Here is an 18,704-nt window from a genome sequence, read left to right on the forward strand (position 1 = left end):
TCGATCGATAAACTACGTTATATGCAATACAAATTAAATTTGTAGGCATAATATTGATACTATATTTTCTCTGAAAATTCATTTTCAGAGGGAATTTTTTTCCTATAGCAAAGTAATCTGGACAATGACTGGCGTTATCTGAGGTATAATTCTGAGAAGTTTCATTTTTCGACTTCTAAGATGCGCAAGTGGGTAGAAAGGGTTCTACCCTCCTTAAACGCAATAATGTGGGAACTTATTTGGCAATAGGAAATCCTTTTTCCGACGAAAATGATGTATTTTATATGAAATAACCATTTCAACCGTTTCCCAAAAAAAATATTTCAAGTAGGTACTTAAAAATGAAAAGTAAAAATGGGTATTTAAAATTTAAAGAGTTTTGTTTCTATTGCACAAGTTGGCAACATCTACTGAAATATGCGTTGATAATAAAGGACAACAAATAAACTATTTTGATGAGATAGATAAAGATTGCAGTCTATGAGGTCTGCGACGATCGAGGAAGGTCGTAAAATTTTATGGGATTTTTATGGCTGTTTGCTGTTGAAGCTCCCAGTGAGTACGCGCCTTATGATGGCTGTAAATCAACAGCTGTAAACAAGCCATTGTTCTTTTTATTTTCTAGTAGGCGCTGTTGCCAAATCGTAAACTAGAAACCAGGCGATTTAAATTTTAAAACCTCATATTTGAAGAATGATTTTGAATAGTTTCCGCGGTGCATTTGAAAAATTCATGAATGAAACTCATAATTATTCAATTTAAACTTGCATATGCTGGGATAACCCAAATTGAGGAGAATTCCCCATTCTGTAAAAAGCGGTTTGAAAACGATATACAAAATTCTGTTTTCAAGTGAAATTTGAAACACCAAGGATTAATAGCAGAGGTTGTCTCATTTTTGGTAGAGGCAAAGAGTATTATCTTATACTTTGGAGTATTTTGAGTTAAAGATAGAGATTGTGTTGGAGATGTGTGATATTCTTGTTAAATCATTTGCAATAGCAGAATTATCTATAATATAGATAGTAATATCAAAGGGGGAGAATCTTTGATGATATAGATATTTAGGTTTTCATTCACCATGGAGATATGATTTTTGAAATCAAAATATTCACTATCCAGCTCACCCCAAAATTGAATATCCCAAGCATGCTCAATGGGTGGAAGGTCTAAGAGATTGGGGTGGTCAGGGTACCTCTGCACTTTTCTAGCCTGACCACATGTAGCTATTGCTACATTCAAATGAAAGTCAGAAAACAAAAAATATTCAATATACTTTAATATATTCATACCAAACTCATATAACAAAGTATTAAAAAAATCATCTTTCACATATTTCTGTTGTCTTCATCATCCGAATATTTGTAATCAACACCTAAATTCGAATTCCCAAAAACTATTTTCGAACACTTAATAATTTGTCCTGATTTGGGAACAGTTACCTTACGAAATTTTTTGAAATTTTTCACATTTGATGAACTTGGAGCCAAAGTCAAATCTGTTATGTTCTCTTTGTCTTTCCTCCACAAATCCTTTGATACAATGACAACGGAATTGTTGAATCTCTCGCACCATTTCTGTTCTTCCTCACCTAAATTCAAAGGGGTTGGTTTTATCTCCTCCTTGAAAGTTTTATCGACCCAAACTCCGTTTGAAACTGAATGATTCAATTCTGAGAAATCAATAGGTGCTACTTCAACAAACTTTCTGTTTTTCTTACAAATAATTTTTGTACGTTTTTTTGAGACCACAGAATCTACACAATCATCACCCTTTCTTTTTTTTGGGTTGTCGTTTCCAGAATCATTTACTATTATGACATCATCAGATTCATTTTCTTTCTTGATATCTTTTTTGAACTGAATTTGTCCAAATGGATTATTGGTTAGATCTAAGTCGACTTCTAGCTTTGATGTAGATTCCCTTTCATTTAATTTTGATTTCATGGCACTGAAGGGGTTCAACTTCATGCTTGCATGGCCCTCTTTAATTTTTTTTGGGGGAGGGGCAAATGTTTCTTCTGCTGGTCTCTTGAAAATTGGGGCTGAAATTTCATAAGTTTCAATTAGTTCAAATAATTGCAGATTGCCAAGGAAACGCATGCCTCAAATGATCATTAAAAGCAGAAGCCGTTTTCAAAGGCGTAGATATGTTCTCGTTTCTCATCGCGTCGATGTAGATAGATAACGCTCTAGACAAGGAAGCGCGTTAGGCATGACTCAAACCTCTTCTTAAACCTCAATTACACTCGGCTCACTTCCACTGCTACTCGCATTGCAAGAAATATTTCCCAAAAAAAACTTCTGCGGCAGTATCGAAGGCAGTGAGCCGAGTATAATTGAGATATTAAAGAGGAAGTGAGATGAATAAAGAAGAATCCTGAGATTGAATATTATGGAAAACAGAGACCCAGTGCAGTACTGTATGATGGAAAATTAGGACTGAAGGGATGATGAAATGGATTCATAAATATTCGATTAATGCATGTAATTTCCAGAATTTACTGGGTGAAGCACTGCCTCATAGGACAAGCCGCCACTGCCTCTGATATAGGTGAAAATTTCCAATTTCCACCACTGCAAAAATAACAACAAAGTTCAGTATCTCTGCAAACTTAGGATTACTTTTTGTGCTTTGGCAATGGCGGAAATGTGATATTCCAGATTTTTTACATGTGCACCATGATAAAAATTGATCCTAAGTATCCCCACTAAATGGCTTGACAGTGGATTCAGTTTTCAGACTCACAAGGGGTGTGTTCATAAACTTACTCCGAGAGTAGAGTATGAGTATGGTCATGCTCAGAGAGCATACTCTGAGGAACTAAAAGTACGTTTGTGAACGCTTCGGGTAATCAGAGCTTACTCAGCTTGCTCTGAGTAAGTTTGTGAACGCAACCAAAAGCTCTCTTTGTGATCAATGACATATCTGGCAATTCATACCCAATCCAACCAGGGAATTCAAATTAACCCCAAAGCATAAAAAATAATCCTTTGTTTCCAGGTGATACTGGTTTTTTTTATTATTTTCATTGATATTATTAGCACATAGCTTGCAGAAAAGACATAAATGAACTCACCTAACTTTTTCTTGCTCGAAACATCATCCTCTACCAGGTCTATCTGTACAATTCCAGAAACTTCAGTTTTTTTAGTCATGTCATCATTTGCCTGTGAGAGATTTTCATATTTGGTTTTATCGTTTTTAGTTTGGGTATTTAAATAACTCTCCATATCGAAAGAAGAAGGAATGATAACTGGTTTTTGTTCCTTTTCCGACTCAAACTCGAAACATTCAGTCTCCCCAACCACCACTTTAGATGGTCCTGGTTTTTGGCTTTCCCTAATGAAAACTGTTTTTGCTCTGTCAAAAAAGGGATTACAATTTTCTTCACATGAACATTGCAGAATTGCAAGAACAATTTCTTGAACAGGTATGATTCTTTTTCCTTTCTTTTTATAAGCTTCAATTATAACAGAGTAAGTTTTTTCCAAGGATTGGTCTTCTGGATCCATGACAATACAATTATCCATGAGTTCTAACAATTCCTTTTGTGATTTGTTTTTTTCTGCTGGTATAAGCAAACAAGTTCCACCTGCTTTTGAAATAATAGCATGCATACTTGAGAATCTCTTTTTCTTCCAAAAGGCAAATGTTTTACCAACAAATATACATTTTCTGTCCGGATTATAGTCTAAAAATTTTGTATGTATCATGCTTTCTCCCAAAGGTGGATAGAATTCAGATGGATCAGGTGGCAATTTATTCTCTTTCATATTCTTCAGGAATGCCTTCCAAAAGTTAGGTGTCACTATTTTCTTGTTATCCATGATAGCATGTAAAACTTTCAAAGTAACCATAATCTCAGAAGTTGTCAAATAAGTGCAAGTATCATTCCAGTCTTTCAAATATTCACCTCCTATTTCTTTTATAATTAAACGAAGTTCATCTTCATGTTCTTTTACGCCTGTAGAACAAGTAACTAGATTTTCACCTACTTTGAAACTTACTTTAACTTCACCGAAAATGATTTCCCCACCGTCTTCCAATTTTGTTTTTTCATTTTTCAGGAGTATTTTTCCATTATATGTTGTGAAGAATTTTGATTCACAATCCCGAACAAAAGCCTCATTATTCTCAACTATGATTTCTGCATGCTTTCTGCTAACTGAATGATTTTTAATTATGATGTCGCCTACATGTCTTCCTACTATGTATTTGCCTTCTTTAATGAGGTAAAATGTTTTGTTGTTTTCTATCAGAAGGAACATGTCTCCCTTTTGTTTATTAATCCTTGAAAATTCGAATATCCGACTTTCATTTGAAATCACTGAGTTAATAGGGTGGACAAGACGCAGTTATTAACAATAAACCAAGGAGGAATTCTCAATCTTCGTAATCAAAGATTTTATACGTATAAGTGCAATCTTTGTCTAAATAAATAAATAAATAAATTTTGAATTTCACTTCATACCATAAACAAAGGTTAACGTACTCTGTGGTTTTATGTTGGATAGTACTAGTTGGTAGTAAAAGTTCTCTCAAAGCTCTAAATAAGTATTTGTAGTATTTTTACTTAATAAAATAAGTTTTCATCCAATTTCATTGTACTTTTTTTCTTTCACTTCTTTTAGCTCATTTTTTGAGTGCCTGAAGTTTTTTAGGTTAGATTAGATGTCAAAAACAAAGATTCTGTGTTTCTCTTTGTCAAAAATGATAATTTTTTTTTGTTTATGTGATCAGATGTTAAATGTATGAGAAAGAGAGGAAGTCCTACTCCAACGTCTCCAAAATTTAGCATGGTCAAAAGCAAAAGATAATTTTGGTATGGGTTCAATGTATAGCTACGACTCCTATAAAAATTCAAATATGAATAGTAACCAGAGTGATATGATAGAAGCCTTGGATTTCAATTTTCCAGACGACGACCTCGAAAACGGACTTTATTTGAGCAATATTTACTTACCAGAAGAGATTATAATTCACATTCTGAGTTTCGTATCGATCAGGGATATCTTAAAACTCCGTTTAGTTTGTAAGAAATGGTATAATTTGTTGAAAACTCATAGTTTATGGTCTACTATTTTTCTAAGAATAGGAAGAAAATCCCCTAGGCAACTTCCATGGTATGTGTGCTATAAGTGCTTAGATAATAGTATCCTGGATAAGAACTTATTGAAAAATAATTGTGGTCAGGAAAAATTCAAACACTGGATAATACTTGAAGATGGTGGCCATAGAATGAAAGTCGAAGAGACTCCAATTGGCAGTGACCCAATCCCAAATGATATTCCAGATTTCAATGGGGCTAAAAGTTGTTTTGTAACATCTTTCACCTCAGGTACTAAGGTGCAAATGATACAGATTCAAGGAAATCTATCAAAATATATCATAAAAAAGTTTAAACCTCACATCTATATAAGTGAATGGTATGCTGGTCGTTTTGATTGTGGAGGTCATTATGAGTTGAAAGCAATTATTTATCGAAGACCTAAAGAATCCACGGCTCAGAAAGATGGTAATAATGAGGGTCAATACCCAATTAACATTGAGGATGAAATAATTCTTGAGAGGAAAAAAGAAATACAGTTTGGTGGAAATGAAGCTGCACAGTGGCAAAAGGTAACCTGGAATCATATACAAATATATAGAGTTGAATTCTAGAAATACCTCATATAATTTTTTTTCAGGTGGAGATAGTAATTGAAGATTATCCTGATGATATTGAAGGCATTCTGTTTGAGCATAAAGCAAGAGATAATCAATTTTGGGCTGGACATTATGGCCCTAAAATGGCTGGAGGAGTGGTCAAGTTTTTATCGGATAGCCTTGGACATTAGATGGAAATTCTGAAAATTAATTTTTACACTGGAATTATATATACTCATATATATACACATATATATTTTATCTGAATATTATAACATTTTTTATGAATTCTTATTCAATAATTATTAATTGTTTTAAACGATTTCTCATTTTTTCATTTTTCACCTTTGAGAGGATTTTTTTCATAGAAAAGAATTTTCCTGGGAAACGACCCCACTCAAAAATTAATTTTATTAGAAGAATTCCTGGTCGCGATTCAAAATTCCCAAATAATCGTGTATTTCTATTTGCGCGTGCTCGTGTGTTAAACATAGATCAAATATTAACTCTGATGAGGGAACTAGCACAGAACACTAATGTTGTGTTGATTGAAGTGAAATCTTACCTTGATACAATTAATAATTTTTAAAACAATCTTTATTTATGCAGAAAAACACTATTTCTAACATAATCTCGAAATAAAATATATATCATTGCAAAAATCATATAGTAGCAATTTCGGAACATTGTCAAAAATCACTGACAGTAGTCAGTAGTTTCATTTTATAATGAAAAATAAGAAAACAATATGGTTTCCATCAACAAAATTTGGCGAACTTATATCCGGCATGAATATTATTCAAACTCTTAATAATTTCAATCAGATCGTCAAATTGTTAAATGAAAATAAGCAACTTACAAAATATACAAAATAATATATCTGATCTTGTAGCAAAAATTGAATATCTGTATATAAGTTCTTGGGAAAACAAACATCAATTATATGCTGTTGATAGCGATTGCTACCGATAATTTTTAGATCGAATTAATTAATGGAACTTGTGGCACTATTCCTTGGATAATAGCACTCGTATTTAGTGTGTCCTTCTTCGCTATGTGAAAATTCTACAGGTTATTTTCAAAATGAGTGCTAAAGATTCTAACGAGTTTAATGTGCTCCAGTTCGAAAAGAAATTGACTGCATTGAAGGATTCTCAAGAAAGCATTAACAATTGTTGTCAGTGGTGCTTAAGTAATAGACAACATCATAAGAAGATTGTTAATTCATGGCTTAATGTATTGAAAAGGGTCAAAGTTGAACATAGACTTATTTTATTCTATTTGGCTAATGATGTTATACAATACTCAAAAAGGAAAAAATATGAATATGTGGAAAGTTGGGGAACTGCCTTACAAAAAGCTACGACTTTGGTTAGGTAAGTCATATTATTTTATAACAAAAAACTCCCATTTATAGATCTTTTTTGAGGTCCCTAGTTGCTTCATGTATTGATGAATTGATTTTATTTTCAGAGATGAAAAGGTGAAACAAAAGATTCTTAGAATTTTCAAGATATGGGAAGATCGAAACATTTATAATGAAGAATTCATAGCAGATTTGTGTGGACTCATAAGTGTGACCCCTACTGCTCCCAAAAATGATGAACCACATGAGTTCCAATCATCTTATGTTATTAACAAAATTAGGGTTTGTACCAATTTGGAGAATGATACAGACGTAAAACTGAAGAAACTGAACGAACTTCATCCCAAAATTCTTGAGACTGAATCTTACTATACTTCTCTCAAAGGTATAGGTGGTTGGATGAATGCCACATTACCTTTTCATTAATTACTAAATTTTAAGATCGTGCCCATTTGGATGATGCAGAAAAGGATTTAGATTGTTATGTTAGTTCTATGGAAGATTATATAAATGCCCTCAAAGTTGAAATCAAAAATAGAATTAATTTGATATCCGTATTGAAGCAAGCTGAAGGTCAATTGGATACTGATAGAAAAGACGTTAAAGTTGTAGCTAATGTAAGTAAAATCAATTGCTACTTCTTCAATATATTCAAGATCGAAAAAGTTGCAGTGATTTTATTTGGAAATCAATTCACTGTCAAGTCTTTGATTGGCAATCAAAGATTTGTAAAATATGTACTGAGTAATAATGTTGCTGGTTTCTGACCCGGAACAAAGTGGTGTGTATCTATTATTAACAAATTGTACATTTTTAGGCATACAAAGCTTATGGTACAAGAGTTAAAACATTTCAAAAGAAATTAGAAGAACATAAGGCAACTCTTGCAAGTCCCATTCCATCTCCCGATGTAAATGCACCTTCTCCCACTTCGGATACAGATATTGAGTTGCCTGATCCACAAACATCTGCACCTCAAGAAACGCATCAAGTAGAACCAGCTAAAACAGGTAAGTTTTTTAGGTTAAGCAAATCTGCCTATAAATTAAACACCCTATATTATTAGACATTATTGTTTGTATGAGATTAATTTACTGCATGATTGTTGAAGTACATATCGAGTTTTTTATTGAAGTTCGGTGCTGAGTATGTATATCGAGTATAAGTTAGAAATTGCATGTTTATTTATTTTAACACTCTGATGAAAATCAAATTATCGCCCAATTTACAACTAACCCAAACTTTCACTTCTCTCAAATCATTATTAGAGGCATCTTCAGCCGAAGAAATGACTGAGAACATCACAAATGAATTGATTTCGTCTGAATTAAAAATTGGGGAGCAGACATCTTCGTCACATGCTTCAGGTAAATCAAACAAATATATGTATAAAAACTAAGAACTCTAGGACAGTTTTACAATCAGATTTAAAATACCTTTAAGCTTAAAGCTTTCATTTTTAATAGTACTAAAAGAAGCTTTAAAATTAAAGGGACTTGAAGTTTGATTATGAAACTGGCCATTACTAATACCAGATTTAATAGAGACAATATGTAGCTGCACGATGGTTTTTGGTTTTTTCTTATTTTTGAAAAACTTAGATACATATTTTAGTGCTTCAAGGGTTTATAGGGCTTTAGGGAATATAGGGTGCTGTTGGATTCCCTTGAAGCACCCCATTTATATGCTAGGGTTTTATTGGAATACAGTTTTTGAAAAACCTTATTTGGACAATGAAAATATTCCTATTATTAGGTCCTTTTGTTTGCATAAAAAGTGTAGCACCTTTCTTCACTCGATTTGATTTACACTAGTGTAGAAGAAGTGTAGTTTATCTGCACATAGTCAAAAGGAGATGTAAATAAACTACACCTCCTCTAGACTGGTGTGAATTCAATCAGCAAACGAATACTAAAATCGAGTGTAGAAAAGTGCTACACTTTTTATGCAAACGAAAGGACCTTATGGTTAGACAGGTTGAAGTTGAATTGGGACTAGGTTAAGGCATGAAATTAACATACAAGGTTTTCAGTATATTTTCATCTCTTGAAGTCCAAGGTCTTGTTCACGATTTGATACTTGTTGTATACAAACATATGGTATTTATTCTTCATGACAAAAGTTATCTTAGTTCTGGCCCAAGTGATTTCCTTTTTCCTGAAAAATTTGTTATTTGAGCATAATGATTTATATTTCTTTGAATTAAGAATATTTCAAAAAAGAAATTATTTACCATACTCATGAATTCCTCAATTTTGAGTTATGTGTCATTCAGATCATGCCAGAATCTCATGTCATTCATTTTGTAGAAATGCCATTTTCAGCTGATTCAAATCCACTTGATCGTTATCTGGCCATTGGTTAGATTGGTTCGCTTTTTAGGTCTTAATTCTCACAAACTCTACATAAACCCACTCAATTTGTTGTTATCTTCAAATTTGATGAAACTATCAAGTAATTGCTGTATGCTCTGTTGTATTTAATAAGATTGAATTAAATTAAATTTTCGATATTTAATTGCAGAAACTACATCAATTAGCTTCATTTGTACATTTCTGTTGCAACTCTCAACATATTAAAATGCTATTTTTCATTTCAGAAATAGATTTAATGAATATTCAAATCACAAATGCAAACTATTACAACCCAGTGCCAGCTCCTGTAACAGAAACCACTGCTCCATTTTTGGCCAACGGTTTCACTAGTTTTATTGGATCCAATTTACCCTTTAATGTACAAGTAAGAATGGATTCGATTCTGACAAAGAATTAGTCATATGTTTCATCAACATGGATTATAATTCATATATTTTTCAGAATTTCAATTCGTCAGACTTATTCAGTACAAATTCTACTAGTACAGCACCGCAAACAACAAATTCAAATTTCGGTAGCCTTCCTTCCGTAATTCCTTCATTGAGTCAAACAATTCCTGAGATCTTGCAACCCCCATTACCCCCAAAGACTGAGCCCTTCTCTTATCCCTCGAATACACACTCGATACCACTGTTACCGCCGCCGATGCCACCATTTGGAGCTAAGGAGGATACGAATTTTACCAACGGTGGAAATTACGAAACCAGATACGATAACGAGACTGTTTCAGATTATGGTATGTTGCTTTATTTTAATCTAATTTGTTGGCATATGTTCAGAGTATATTGTGTAACAACTACAACAAAATTTGGAAAAACATCTAGCAAAAATTGATACAATTATCGATATGTGCAACTTGGCTCGAAGAATCGCTATCGTCATTCTTGATTCTCCAGGTCCGCCATCTTTCAATGCCAACACATCCTATGGGGCCGAGGCCAACTATCCCCCTGCGTACAGTAACACACCGGCAGACTCGAGCTACGACCCAATAACGACTTTGTTCTCCAACGAACCAACTTTCGAAACCCCCATCGGTGCCAATCCGTACCCTCCCAGTGAAGAATACAACCCGGAGGAGGATATTCAGACGTGGGACGGTGATCTGAGTTGGGCTCCACCGCCTTTGGACAACACAGATACGCCGGAAAGCCCGCCCCCGTTCGAAAAAGAGGCCTTTGGAGATCCTATAGAATACCACGATAACATAGCGAGTAGTGGGGCGGCTGACGTTGACCATAGGGTGTTGCCTTCTAATCTTATGGATACTGGTTAGTTGGACTTTACTTTGTTATTTGAGGGTGTATTATAAGTGGTTTGTTTCAGGTAAAATGCCTGGGAGAAACCAGGACGTTGATCACAGGAATTTGATTAGTTTGATAGGATCCCCTGCCACTGATTCGAATTCAAATCAATTATGTAACAGTGAGGGTTGGTCAGGAGGTGATCAGGTGAGAATAATGTCGGAATTAAATAATGAAATCAAATGAAAAGTTTATTTTGAATGAAAGATGAATATTTCCGTTTTTCTAAGTTCTTGTGTGGCTCTTCCACATTTTTGCTCTGAAAATTCTCATATTCTACAGGGTGTGTAGTGTGTAGAGGGCTATCTATGCAGGTTTTACACCTATAAATTTCTTCTCGGAAATGCTTAGTTGCGGTGAACAATTGAAAAAAATTAAATCCAATTTTTCTCATTACCTACATGCCTGAAATTTTTTCCCATCTCTTCACTATGGCATAAGCTTTTAGTGTTGACCAACTGTACAAATCAGATGTAACTGATAAGTGTATTTTCGCTAGAAACACCTCAATTTTCGCATTTTGTGTCCAAGAGATAGGACCCTTCTTATCAATGAGCTATGGCTGACTAGTTGCTGCACACCCTGTATATTTATACTAACTCTACGTTTGTGAAACAAAATCATGAAAAATATTATTGCCTGATAAAAATTGGTGATTGTTAAGGATGTTGAACAACATAGACATGTTTGACTTTTTTCAACAGCCCCAGATTAATACAAAGATAGACCAGAAGTTTTTTCCATTATGTCCCTATAAATTCATCTTAGTTGTCCTTCCCTGTGCTTTCCACTTCAAATTTGTCCCTTTAAGAGTTGTTCACCTTGTGTCTAAAACTGAAGTAGATGGAATTGATTAGTTAGGATTGATATTAAAATATTTGATAAAAAAGTTTTAATTTTTTCCCTGAAGGATTACCGACAATCAGGCGATAAAGATTATAGATTGCCATTCGATATTGGAGAACAGTTAAAACTACCACCGCCACCTCCGCCGCCAAATCCACATGCTTGTCCGATACCAGTAGTTTCAGGCATGAATCATAGCAAAAAACTTGGTTTATCATTTCCACAAGATAATGTAGAAAGTATTGATATGGAACTCAGCGATGAGGAAGCTCAAGAGGGAAAGGATCATTCTAATCATAATCCGCATAGAGAAAACTTGCGTGTTGTAATTGACGGAATCATAGGTAACTTTGTTGTGTCTTATATAATCATCCTGTTCAGTTCTAATACCTTATATTTTTGTAGGTTCAAACAGCAATTCACAGTCGTTGAAATCACCAATAGATTTGAACTCACGATCAAACAGTCAAGACGGTATGACCTCCTTTGCTTCAAATAAATCCGATTTGCCATTAATGCTTGAGCCTCCCCCACCTTTACCCGAACTTCCTGATGATGCGGAAGAAAATTTGTTGCTAGATCAGATGAACAATGACATAAACGATTTTCTTCTGAATCCAGAAGATTTAGAAGAGAATTTATCAGAACCTTTCTGGAATTCTGATTCTGGAAATCTTCAACCTCCCCCAATGTTTCAACATATGAATTCAATACCCCCTCCCCCTATGGCACCACCTATGAATTGGATGGGAGATCACCCATCAAGTTTTCAGCCATCTTATAATAATGGCCCCTATCAGGGGGGTAAAAACTTCAAGAGGAATAAGTTCATGAATAATAGAGGTACGCCAAGAGGAAGGGGAGGTTTCATGGGTAACTTCAATGACAACTATTCCAATCGAGGGAGTGGAAACAACTTTAGAGGACGTGGCAGAGGAAATGCTAGATTTCCATGGGGCAACAACTTTAGAGGCAATAGAGGTCATAGAGGGGGATATTGAATCACCTTATTGTACAGAAAATTCTGAAAAGGTAAGAGCCACATCTGTATGGAAAAAGGAGAGACACCATTATAATAATTGTTCAAAAACAATCTTTCTAAATTTTAGAAGGAACTGAAGTTTTTGTTTTGTCTCTATGAGAATATTCACAGATTTGCAGATTGTACATATTAGTTGTAAAGTTGATAATTTTTTTCTCTATAGAATATAGATCTCTATCATTTCAAAAGAATTTTAAATTTCAATAATGGTTGCTAATATTTTTCAGGATATTTGGTATTTATATAATAGAGCAGTTGGTATTTCATAAACTTTGTTTGAATCGTTAATTATAAAGTTTGTATCCAATTATTTCCCTTATTCATTCCTATCACCTAATGAATTTACACTCATCCATATAACTACGATGGGAGCTACATTTGTATTCCTTTTTGTATTAATTTTATAATCTCATAATAGGTAACAATAGGGAGAATGCGCCTTTTATCTCCTCATCGTGATTAATTGAATTCAGAAATGAACCATTTAGATACATAGAAAATGTATACCGCATAGTGTATTATGCTTCTCAATGTAAAATATTGTTCAAAATAAATTATGTTGTTTGGGTTCTTATGTACAATTTTGAATATATATCATTTAGGAGTTTTCATAACTGCTGGCTGAAGAAATATGATATTGTTGATTCTTATTTATTAGAATATATCCTTTAATCCGTTCTGAAGGAGTAATAGAAGGAACAGCACTTTTCAAGGAAGGTATATTGATGTAAAATAGTATTTTTACAGATTTCATAATCAATTCATGAATCTAACCTTTCTTTCGATTTTTTATGACAAGTGATCATAGAATAGTAGGATTACATTTTCACAGATTGTGTTCGGTTTGTCCATTCTTGATATTATTGAAATGTTTGCGTCTTCGGAGGATTCGTTCCTATTTTTGTAATTAAATTATCCAAATTGTGTTGAAAAAAAATTGCCAGAATCGAAATGTATTTGCGTTAGTATTTGTTAAATTCTATGCCCCACACTACTGTCACCCGCAACATGATCATTCGTTCTCGAAAAAAAAATTGAAAAAATGGGATGAAAAAATAAATATTTACGTATTTGCAAGCGCTATTATTTTTAGTACAATGCATTCGTGAATCTCTTTTCTTGAAATATGGTCAAAACATATACAATTTTTTTTTACACTTATTTAGTTCAGCGGCTATGTTAGGTACCAAAGATTGTTTCGCTCTATTTCAAAAGAATATATACCAAAGAAAGTACTTGTTAATCTTTGGTTATACAGTAATAATATACCTTCTTCCTGTAAGGCTTCTTGTGTTGGTCATTTTAAGGATCAAAGTAGAAAATATATATCAATATATAGATTTCCAAAGATGCAGATAGTATCTTAAGCTTTTATGGTTATTTTCTCTGTGCGTAGTTCTTCAGGTTGAACTCAATTTTGGTAAAATTAATGCATGAAATATAAGGTCCGTTAATATGTTTTATTTTACAACTTTTCAAATCTAATGTTCAGCGCTCTCTTCTACTTGACTTCCGTTATATTAGATTGGGAATCTAAATCGGCCTCTGCGCTAGTATCACTTGGAGAACTGTATATTGAGAAATTGCCCTCAAGACTTGACCTACGAGCCCTATCACCATGCGATGTCACCCCGTCTTCTTTCGCACTCTGGGTTAAAGAACGTTCCATCATATCAAACAAACTATCTGTCGTTTTCCTGTTATTTTCAGTTGCTTTTTTGTTACTTTCCGCAATATTTTCATTCGAACCTGTAGTCTTCAGGTGATCCCTTATGATGCTGATGCTTTTGGCTAGACTTGTTGTGGACATTCTTGATGCTACACTGCATTCCAAGAGGGTAGTGAGGGATTTGAGACAATGCCTGAGTTCATTCTCGTGTATTTTCTTCTCCTTGTCCTTCTTTATGTAATCGCTTGGAGATACCGATAGGATCTGATCTATTTTTTCGTATTTTTCCTCTTCCACCGTCGTCGGTATCCAATTATAGTCGGAACTTTGCATTTCGGGTATTTTTGTCAATTTCTTCGTGCTGTAGTTTGGCGGGATGAAAGGCGAGTGATTCTCATAGTATTTTCGGAGGTGGTGTTGCATCTTCACATGGGTATCTCCACTTTGAAGTGATATACTGGAGTTTGGCTTGCTGTCGTCTGAAAATGAAATGGGTGTGATGAAAAAAGGCTATGTAAGTTTGAATTTTAGATTGGCACAAAGATCAGCAACGCCAAAGGACCAAAAATAGTATTCACACACATTCTTTCGAGTTTACAACAAAGTTTACCGCGTAATGAGCTACGAGTTTTCAATGTCTTCTTCTTATCATAAACTTTACTTGAGAGGTCTAAACCTACTAGAAGATGTGACAAATAATTGGCGTAAGTTAGAAAAATATGCATGTAGAAGAGGATTCGAACTGCGACCTCTCCAGTTTTGAAAACAGTCAAGTTTGCCATGCCATTTTACTAGTGAAAAATTTGGAGGATCTGGGATTTTTTAGTCAAAATTGACTTATCAACGCTGTTTAGTGCAGTCTTCGAAGGTTACCGTTTTTTTTTTCAATTGTCGAACCGCGTTTATTTCTAAAAGCTAAACGTGGTTGAATTATTGCAAATGTTCAAACGGCCATTAAAAACACCCTTAACGAAGGGGCTCGCAGTAATGGGTAGAATAGGAGCTGCTTACATTACATATACATATATGTCACACGTATTTGGAGTAGCGCAAATGGTGTGTCCTTGATAGTTGCAAAGGATGTCGCTAAGGCCTTTCAACCAGGTTAGGCATACTGCTCTAATCAATAAGCTTCCATCCTGCCCATTGCCTCCTGGACTCAGCAAGTGGATCTCGAATAACTTCCCTACTGGACGAAGTGAACAGGTTGCTGTTTTCCACAAAATAGATGAAAGGGTGCCCAGGGCTCGGTCCCGAGACTAGCTCTTACCATTGGTACCTAATTATTAGAGCCCATACGTTTGTTTCCTCTGTAGCATCGGCGCGATGTGGCCGATCTTTCTCATTATATAGCTACATCCGTCCCCCATGGCCAATTTTCTTTGGAGCAAACCTTTATTCTGCCACGTGCTTAAGATCTTGAGAAACCTGCGAGAAGAACTCTCCGAACAGCTGAATCCCACCGGTATACAGTGGAGCGTCGGACATCTACAACGGCTCGATACGACCACACTTTAAATTGGGTTCAGATATGCAACAGAACTAAAATCGTCAAAGTTCCTTTTTGCATCTGCTGTGAGACGGTGTTCTGTGAGACAAGTTCTGTTGCATATGTGTACGCGTTTTTAGCATCCAGAATTTGTGTCTCTGCCCGAGAGATCTTTCACCTGCAGACCTTTAAGGGTAGTATTAATTGACTTCCTCTTTTTGTAGTATGTAACCACGGTACCCTCACGTTTAGGTTCAATCTGCGTGGATCGTTTTATAAAAAAATGAATATCATCGGATTTTACAGCATAATACAAAATCTTGGACAGTTTACATACACTCCTAATTCTGTGTAAGCGGTCTCTGAATACCGCTCCAGTTGCAGATAACCAAAGATTATATGGAGTTATAATCTATAATCTTAGCAGATAACGAACACTGAAACCCAAAGATTAAAGTGAGTTGCTGAAACCAGTGCAATTTTCTGCATGCTTGCATAATGAATTTAAGTTCATCGTTTAATATCTGGGTCTGGGTGGGGGGCACCAAGAATTCCGAGGAAGGGGGGCTGGTTCCCCTCGTGTCTATGCCGATGCTGAAGAAGCTATCGAGATAGTACCGAAACCAATGTAGTGGTAAAAACTAATCGTTAAAGTGAATATAATATGTAATGTACCTAGTTCTTCCAGCGACTTTGAGTTCACCAAGTGTCTTCAATCTAATATAAATATACAGGATGATTGACGTACAACTCTACTAAATATTTTGGGAGAACAAGCGGCATGGAATACTAGAATTAATTCTAGTAGGCTATGCTAGAGGCAATAAATTGAGCTGGAAATTTGTACCCTAATAAGAATTTTCATAGAAGAGCGACATTCATCGGCTATACCGGAAATAGCACACTACTCTCTTATTTCAAATGACACACAATATTTTATATCGTTATAAAGGGTGAATAGGTTCGAAGAAATTATTAGGCCCCCTAAAGATGGCACCTAATAAATAAACCGTTTCGATTTACTAGAATAACAGTTTTCGATTTTGGGTATAAAATTATATGGGTCCCCTTTCAAATTTACTGACTTTTCTTGGCTTTGATTTGCCGAAATTGATGATGCTGGACACCCTGTCCAAGAATTAATGAACTACTGGGTGTGTCATTTGAAATACGAAATGGATTTTTCGATATTATCGGAAGTCAGCCTTCTTTGAAAATATTCAAGTTGAATACTTTATCTATTTATACGGACGTATGTGTGCCATCTTTAAGTGCTTCTTATAACAATTAAGGGTTTTGGCAATTAATAAAAAAAAACAGATCTATGCCGAAAACCTCTTGATATCTTGCAATTTTCCGCTCATTTTTGCTATTTATCTTAACCCTTAATAACCTGAGTTATGATCACTATTCTAATTGAATAAATATTCTTTATAGAGTGTACAAGACAAAAACAACTCAATTTCTGTTTGAAAATTGTATAGTTTTTGTTTGAGAAAAATGGTGTTACATATATGTAACGCTAATAGCTACAGTTACTGAGTAATAAAATAGATTTGCCAGTGAAATTTGCGTTACATATGTGTAACACTAGGTTATTATGGGTTAAATCTTTCTTAGAAGATTGTATGAAGATGTGTTGAATTGGTTCATTTATCACTCAAAATTTTTGTTACAGTGAATTTTGCTGAACTGCAATCCGCCTATTTGAAAAGAGACTGAAATATGGAGAAGGGATCTGAGAACGGATAAAGGAAGATTAGATTTCTTTTCTCCTGACATTAAGTGAGTCCAAATATGTTCCTTATATGAAAAAATGTTTATGAGAATAAAAACTTACAATTTAAAATCGTACTTTCTCGGAAACATTTTCAAAGCTAAAGAATTAATTTATTGATATTTGGAAAGCGAAGATTATAAACTTGAAAATTCGAAAAAAATGGAAAAATTTGCAACGCATGCATGTTAGGACGAATGTTCTGAAGAATCATTTGTATGGGCTGAGTCTGTTGTTAGTAATGAGTAAGTGAATGGTTCTGCAGGCATTTATTTCTCGCCACAATTTTTATAAAAGTCGGTAAAGTTTATCTTGAGCAAGAACTTACCTCTCATTATTCTTTGTCGTCTCAATTTTGCAATGGATTTTTCTGTTATATGGGAGACCAGCGAATTAACTTCCATGATTAATAAGATGTGGACAACACAGATGAGCGAGGTGATGAAGCTTTCTATTGAGAAATTTGGCAGTGAATAAACATGCACAACAATGTTGTGCGCTAATATCTTCGTGATTGAATGGAAAAGTTCCTCCATTTCACTACAATTTTGACAAATATGGACAAAGACTGTGACGGCCTCATTTGTTCGCAAGTAAACTTGTCAATATGACATGAACGTTAGAAAACCTTGATCTCTACAATAATTAATTATTGTAGATGTATCATATGAGAATAATTATTGATATAAAATGATATACCTACAATGAATAATAAATATCATATATAGTTGAGTTGAATTGGTTCATAAACCAGCTGAATATCCCATTCTTAAAAATTATGAATATGAAAACGTTTGAATCATTCGCTTTTTATTAATGTATATTAATTTCATCCTTAAGATTAAATTCGTCAGAAATTGAAGCTTTACAATTACACAAATAAAAAAATAATTGAACATATATGTTTCAAGATCAAATACCATATAGTTTTGTATGCCACCATCTGCAGGCTCATACAATTAATCGATTTCAGATAAAGTAAGGAAAAAATATGATTAAAAACAACTTTAAATATTCAGGTTTTTCCTTGAAGAACAAATGTATAACAGATGTTTCAGATAACTTAAGAAAAAGCAACGATTAAAAAAAACGTGATCCCTATCAATTGTGTTGAGCAGTGTATTTTCAAAAACATATTATTATGATTTATATTTAAAGGGCTTCTTATTTTATTATTATTATTATTT

At 34.2% G+C, this 18,704-nt stretch overlaps 4 protein-coding genes across 6 annotated transcripts; 2 read left to right on the forward strand and 2 right to left on the reverse strand.

The window, feature by feature from the left end:
• Positions 1 to 1,262: 1,262 nt before the first annotated feature.
• LOC123306784 (nibrin) lies at positions 1,263 to 4,691 on the reverse strand. Its single transcript, XM_044888926.1, has 2 exons — positions 3,080 to 4,691; positions 1,263 to 2,044 (listed from the first exon to the last, which is right to left on the reverse strand). Exons 1-2 carry the CDS (start codon positions 4,269 to 4,271, stop codon positions 1,329 to 1,331), a joined length of 1,908 nt encoding a protein of 635 aa, XP_044744861.1. The 5' UTR covers positions 4,272 to 4,691; the 3' UTR covers positions 1,263 to 1,328.
• Positions 4,692 to 4,801: 110 nt separating this feature from the next.
• LOC123306786 (F-box only protein 6-like) lies at positions 4,802 to 5,931 on the forward strand. The gene is made up of 2 exons (XM_044888929.1): positions 4,802 to 5,622; positions 5,691 to 5,931. The coding sequence occupies exons 1-2, from the start codon at positions 4,828 to 4,830 to the stop codon at positions 5,838 to 5,840; spliced, it is 945 nt and encodes a 314-aa protein (XP_044744864.1). The 5' UTR covers positions 4,802 to 4,827; the 3' UTR covers positions 5,841 to 5,931.
• Positions 5,932 to 6,379: 448 nt separating this feature from the next.
• Positions 6,380 to 17,591, forward strand: LOC123306521 (regulation of nuclear pre-mRNA domain-containing protein 2). Of its 3 annotated transcripts, XM_044888565.1 has the most exons (12): positions 6,380 to 7,025; positions 7,123 to 7,400; positions 7,457 to 7,632; positions 7,833 to 8,025; positions 8,284 to 8,382; positions 9,615 to 9,754; positions 9,832 to 10,126; positions 10,287 to 10,661; positions 10,717 to 10,841; positions 11,605 to 11,884; positions 11,946 to 12,572; positions 17,419 to 17,591. In XM_044888565.1, the coding sequence occupies exons 1-11, from the start codon at positions 6,733 to 6,735 to the stop codon at positions 12,539 to 12,541; spliced, it is 2,850 nt and encodes a 949-aa protein (XP_044744500.1). In that variant the 5' UTR covers positions 6,380 to 6,732; the 3' UTR covers positions 12,542 to 12,572; positions 17,419 to 17,591. The 3 variants fall into 3 exon arrangements, with proteins under 3 accessions (XP_044744500.1, XP_044744499.1, XP_044744501.1); XM_044888564.1 differs by lacking the exon at positions 17,419 to 17,591 and having other exon boundaries at positions 6,381 to 7,025; positions 11,946 to 13,217; XM_044888566.1 differs by lacking the exons at positions 8,284 to 8,382; positions 17,419 to 17,591 and having other exon boundaries at positions 6,381 to 7,025; positions 11,946 to 13,217.
• Positions 14,024 to 18,230, reverse strand: LOC123306523. The gene is made up of 2 exons (XM_044888568.1): positions 17,846 to 18,230; positions 14,024 to 14,730 (listed from the first exon to the last, which is right to left on the reverse strand). The coding sequence occupies exons 1-2, from the start codon at positions 18,051 to 18,053 to the stop codon at positions 14,084 to 14,086; spliced, it is 855 nt and encodes a 284-aa protein (XP_044744503.1). The 5' UTR covers positions 18,054 to 18,230; the 3' UTR covers positions 14,024 to 14,083.
• Between the last annotated feature and the right edge of the window lie 474 nt (positions 18,231 to 18,704).

The sequence above is a fragment of the Coccinella septempunctata genome, chromosome 2, assembly GCF_907165205.1.
Source record: "Coccinella septempunctata chromosome 2, icCocSept1.1, whole genome shotgun sequence".
NCBI classification, from domain to species: Eukaryota; Metazoa; Arthropoda; class Insecta; order Coleoptera; family Coccinellidae; genus Coccinella; species Coccinella septempunctata.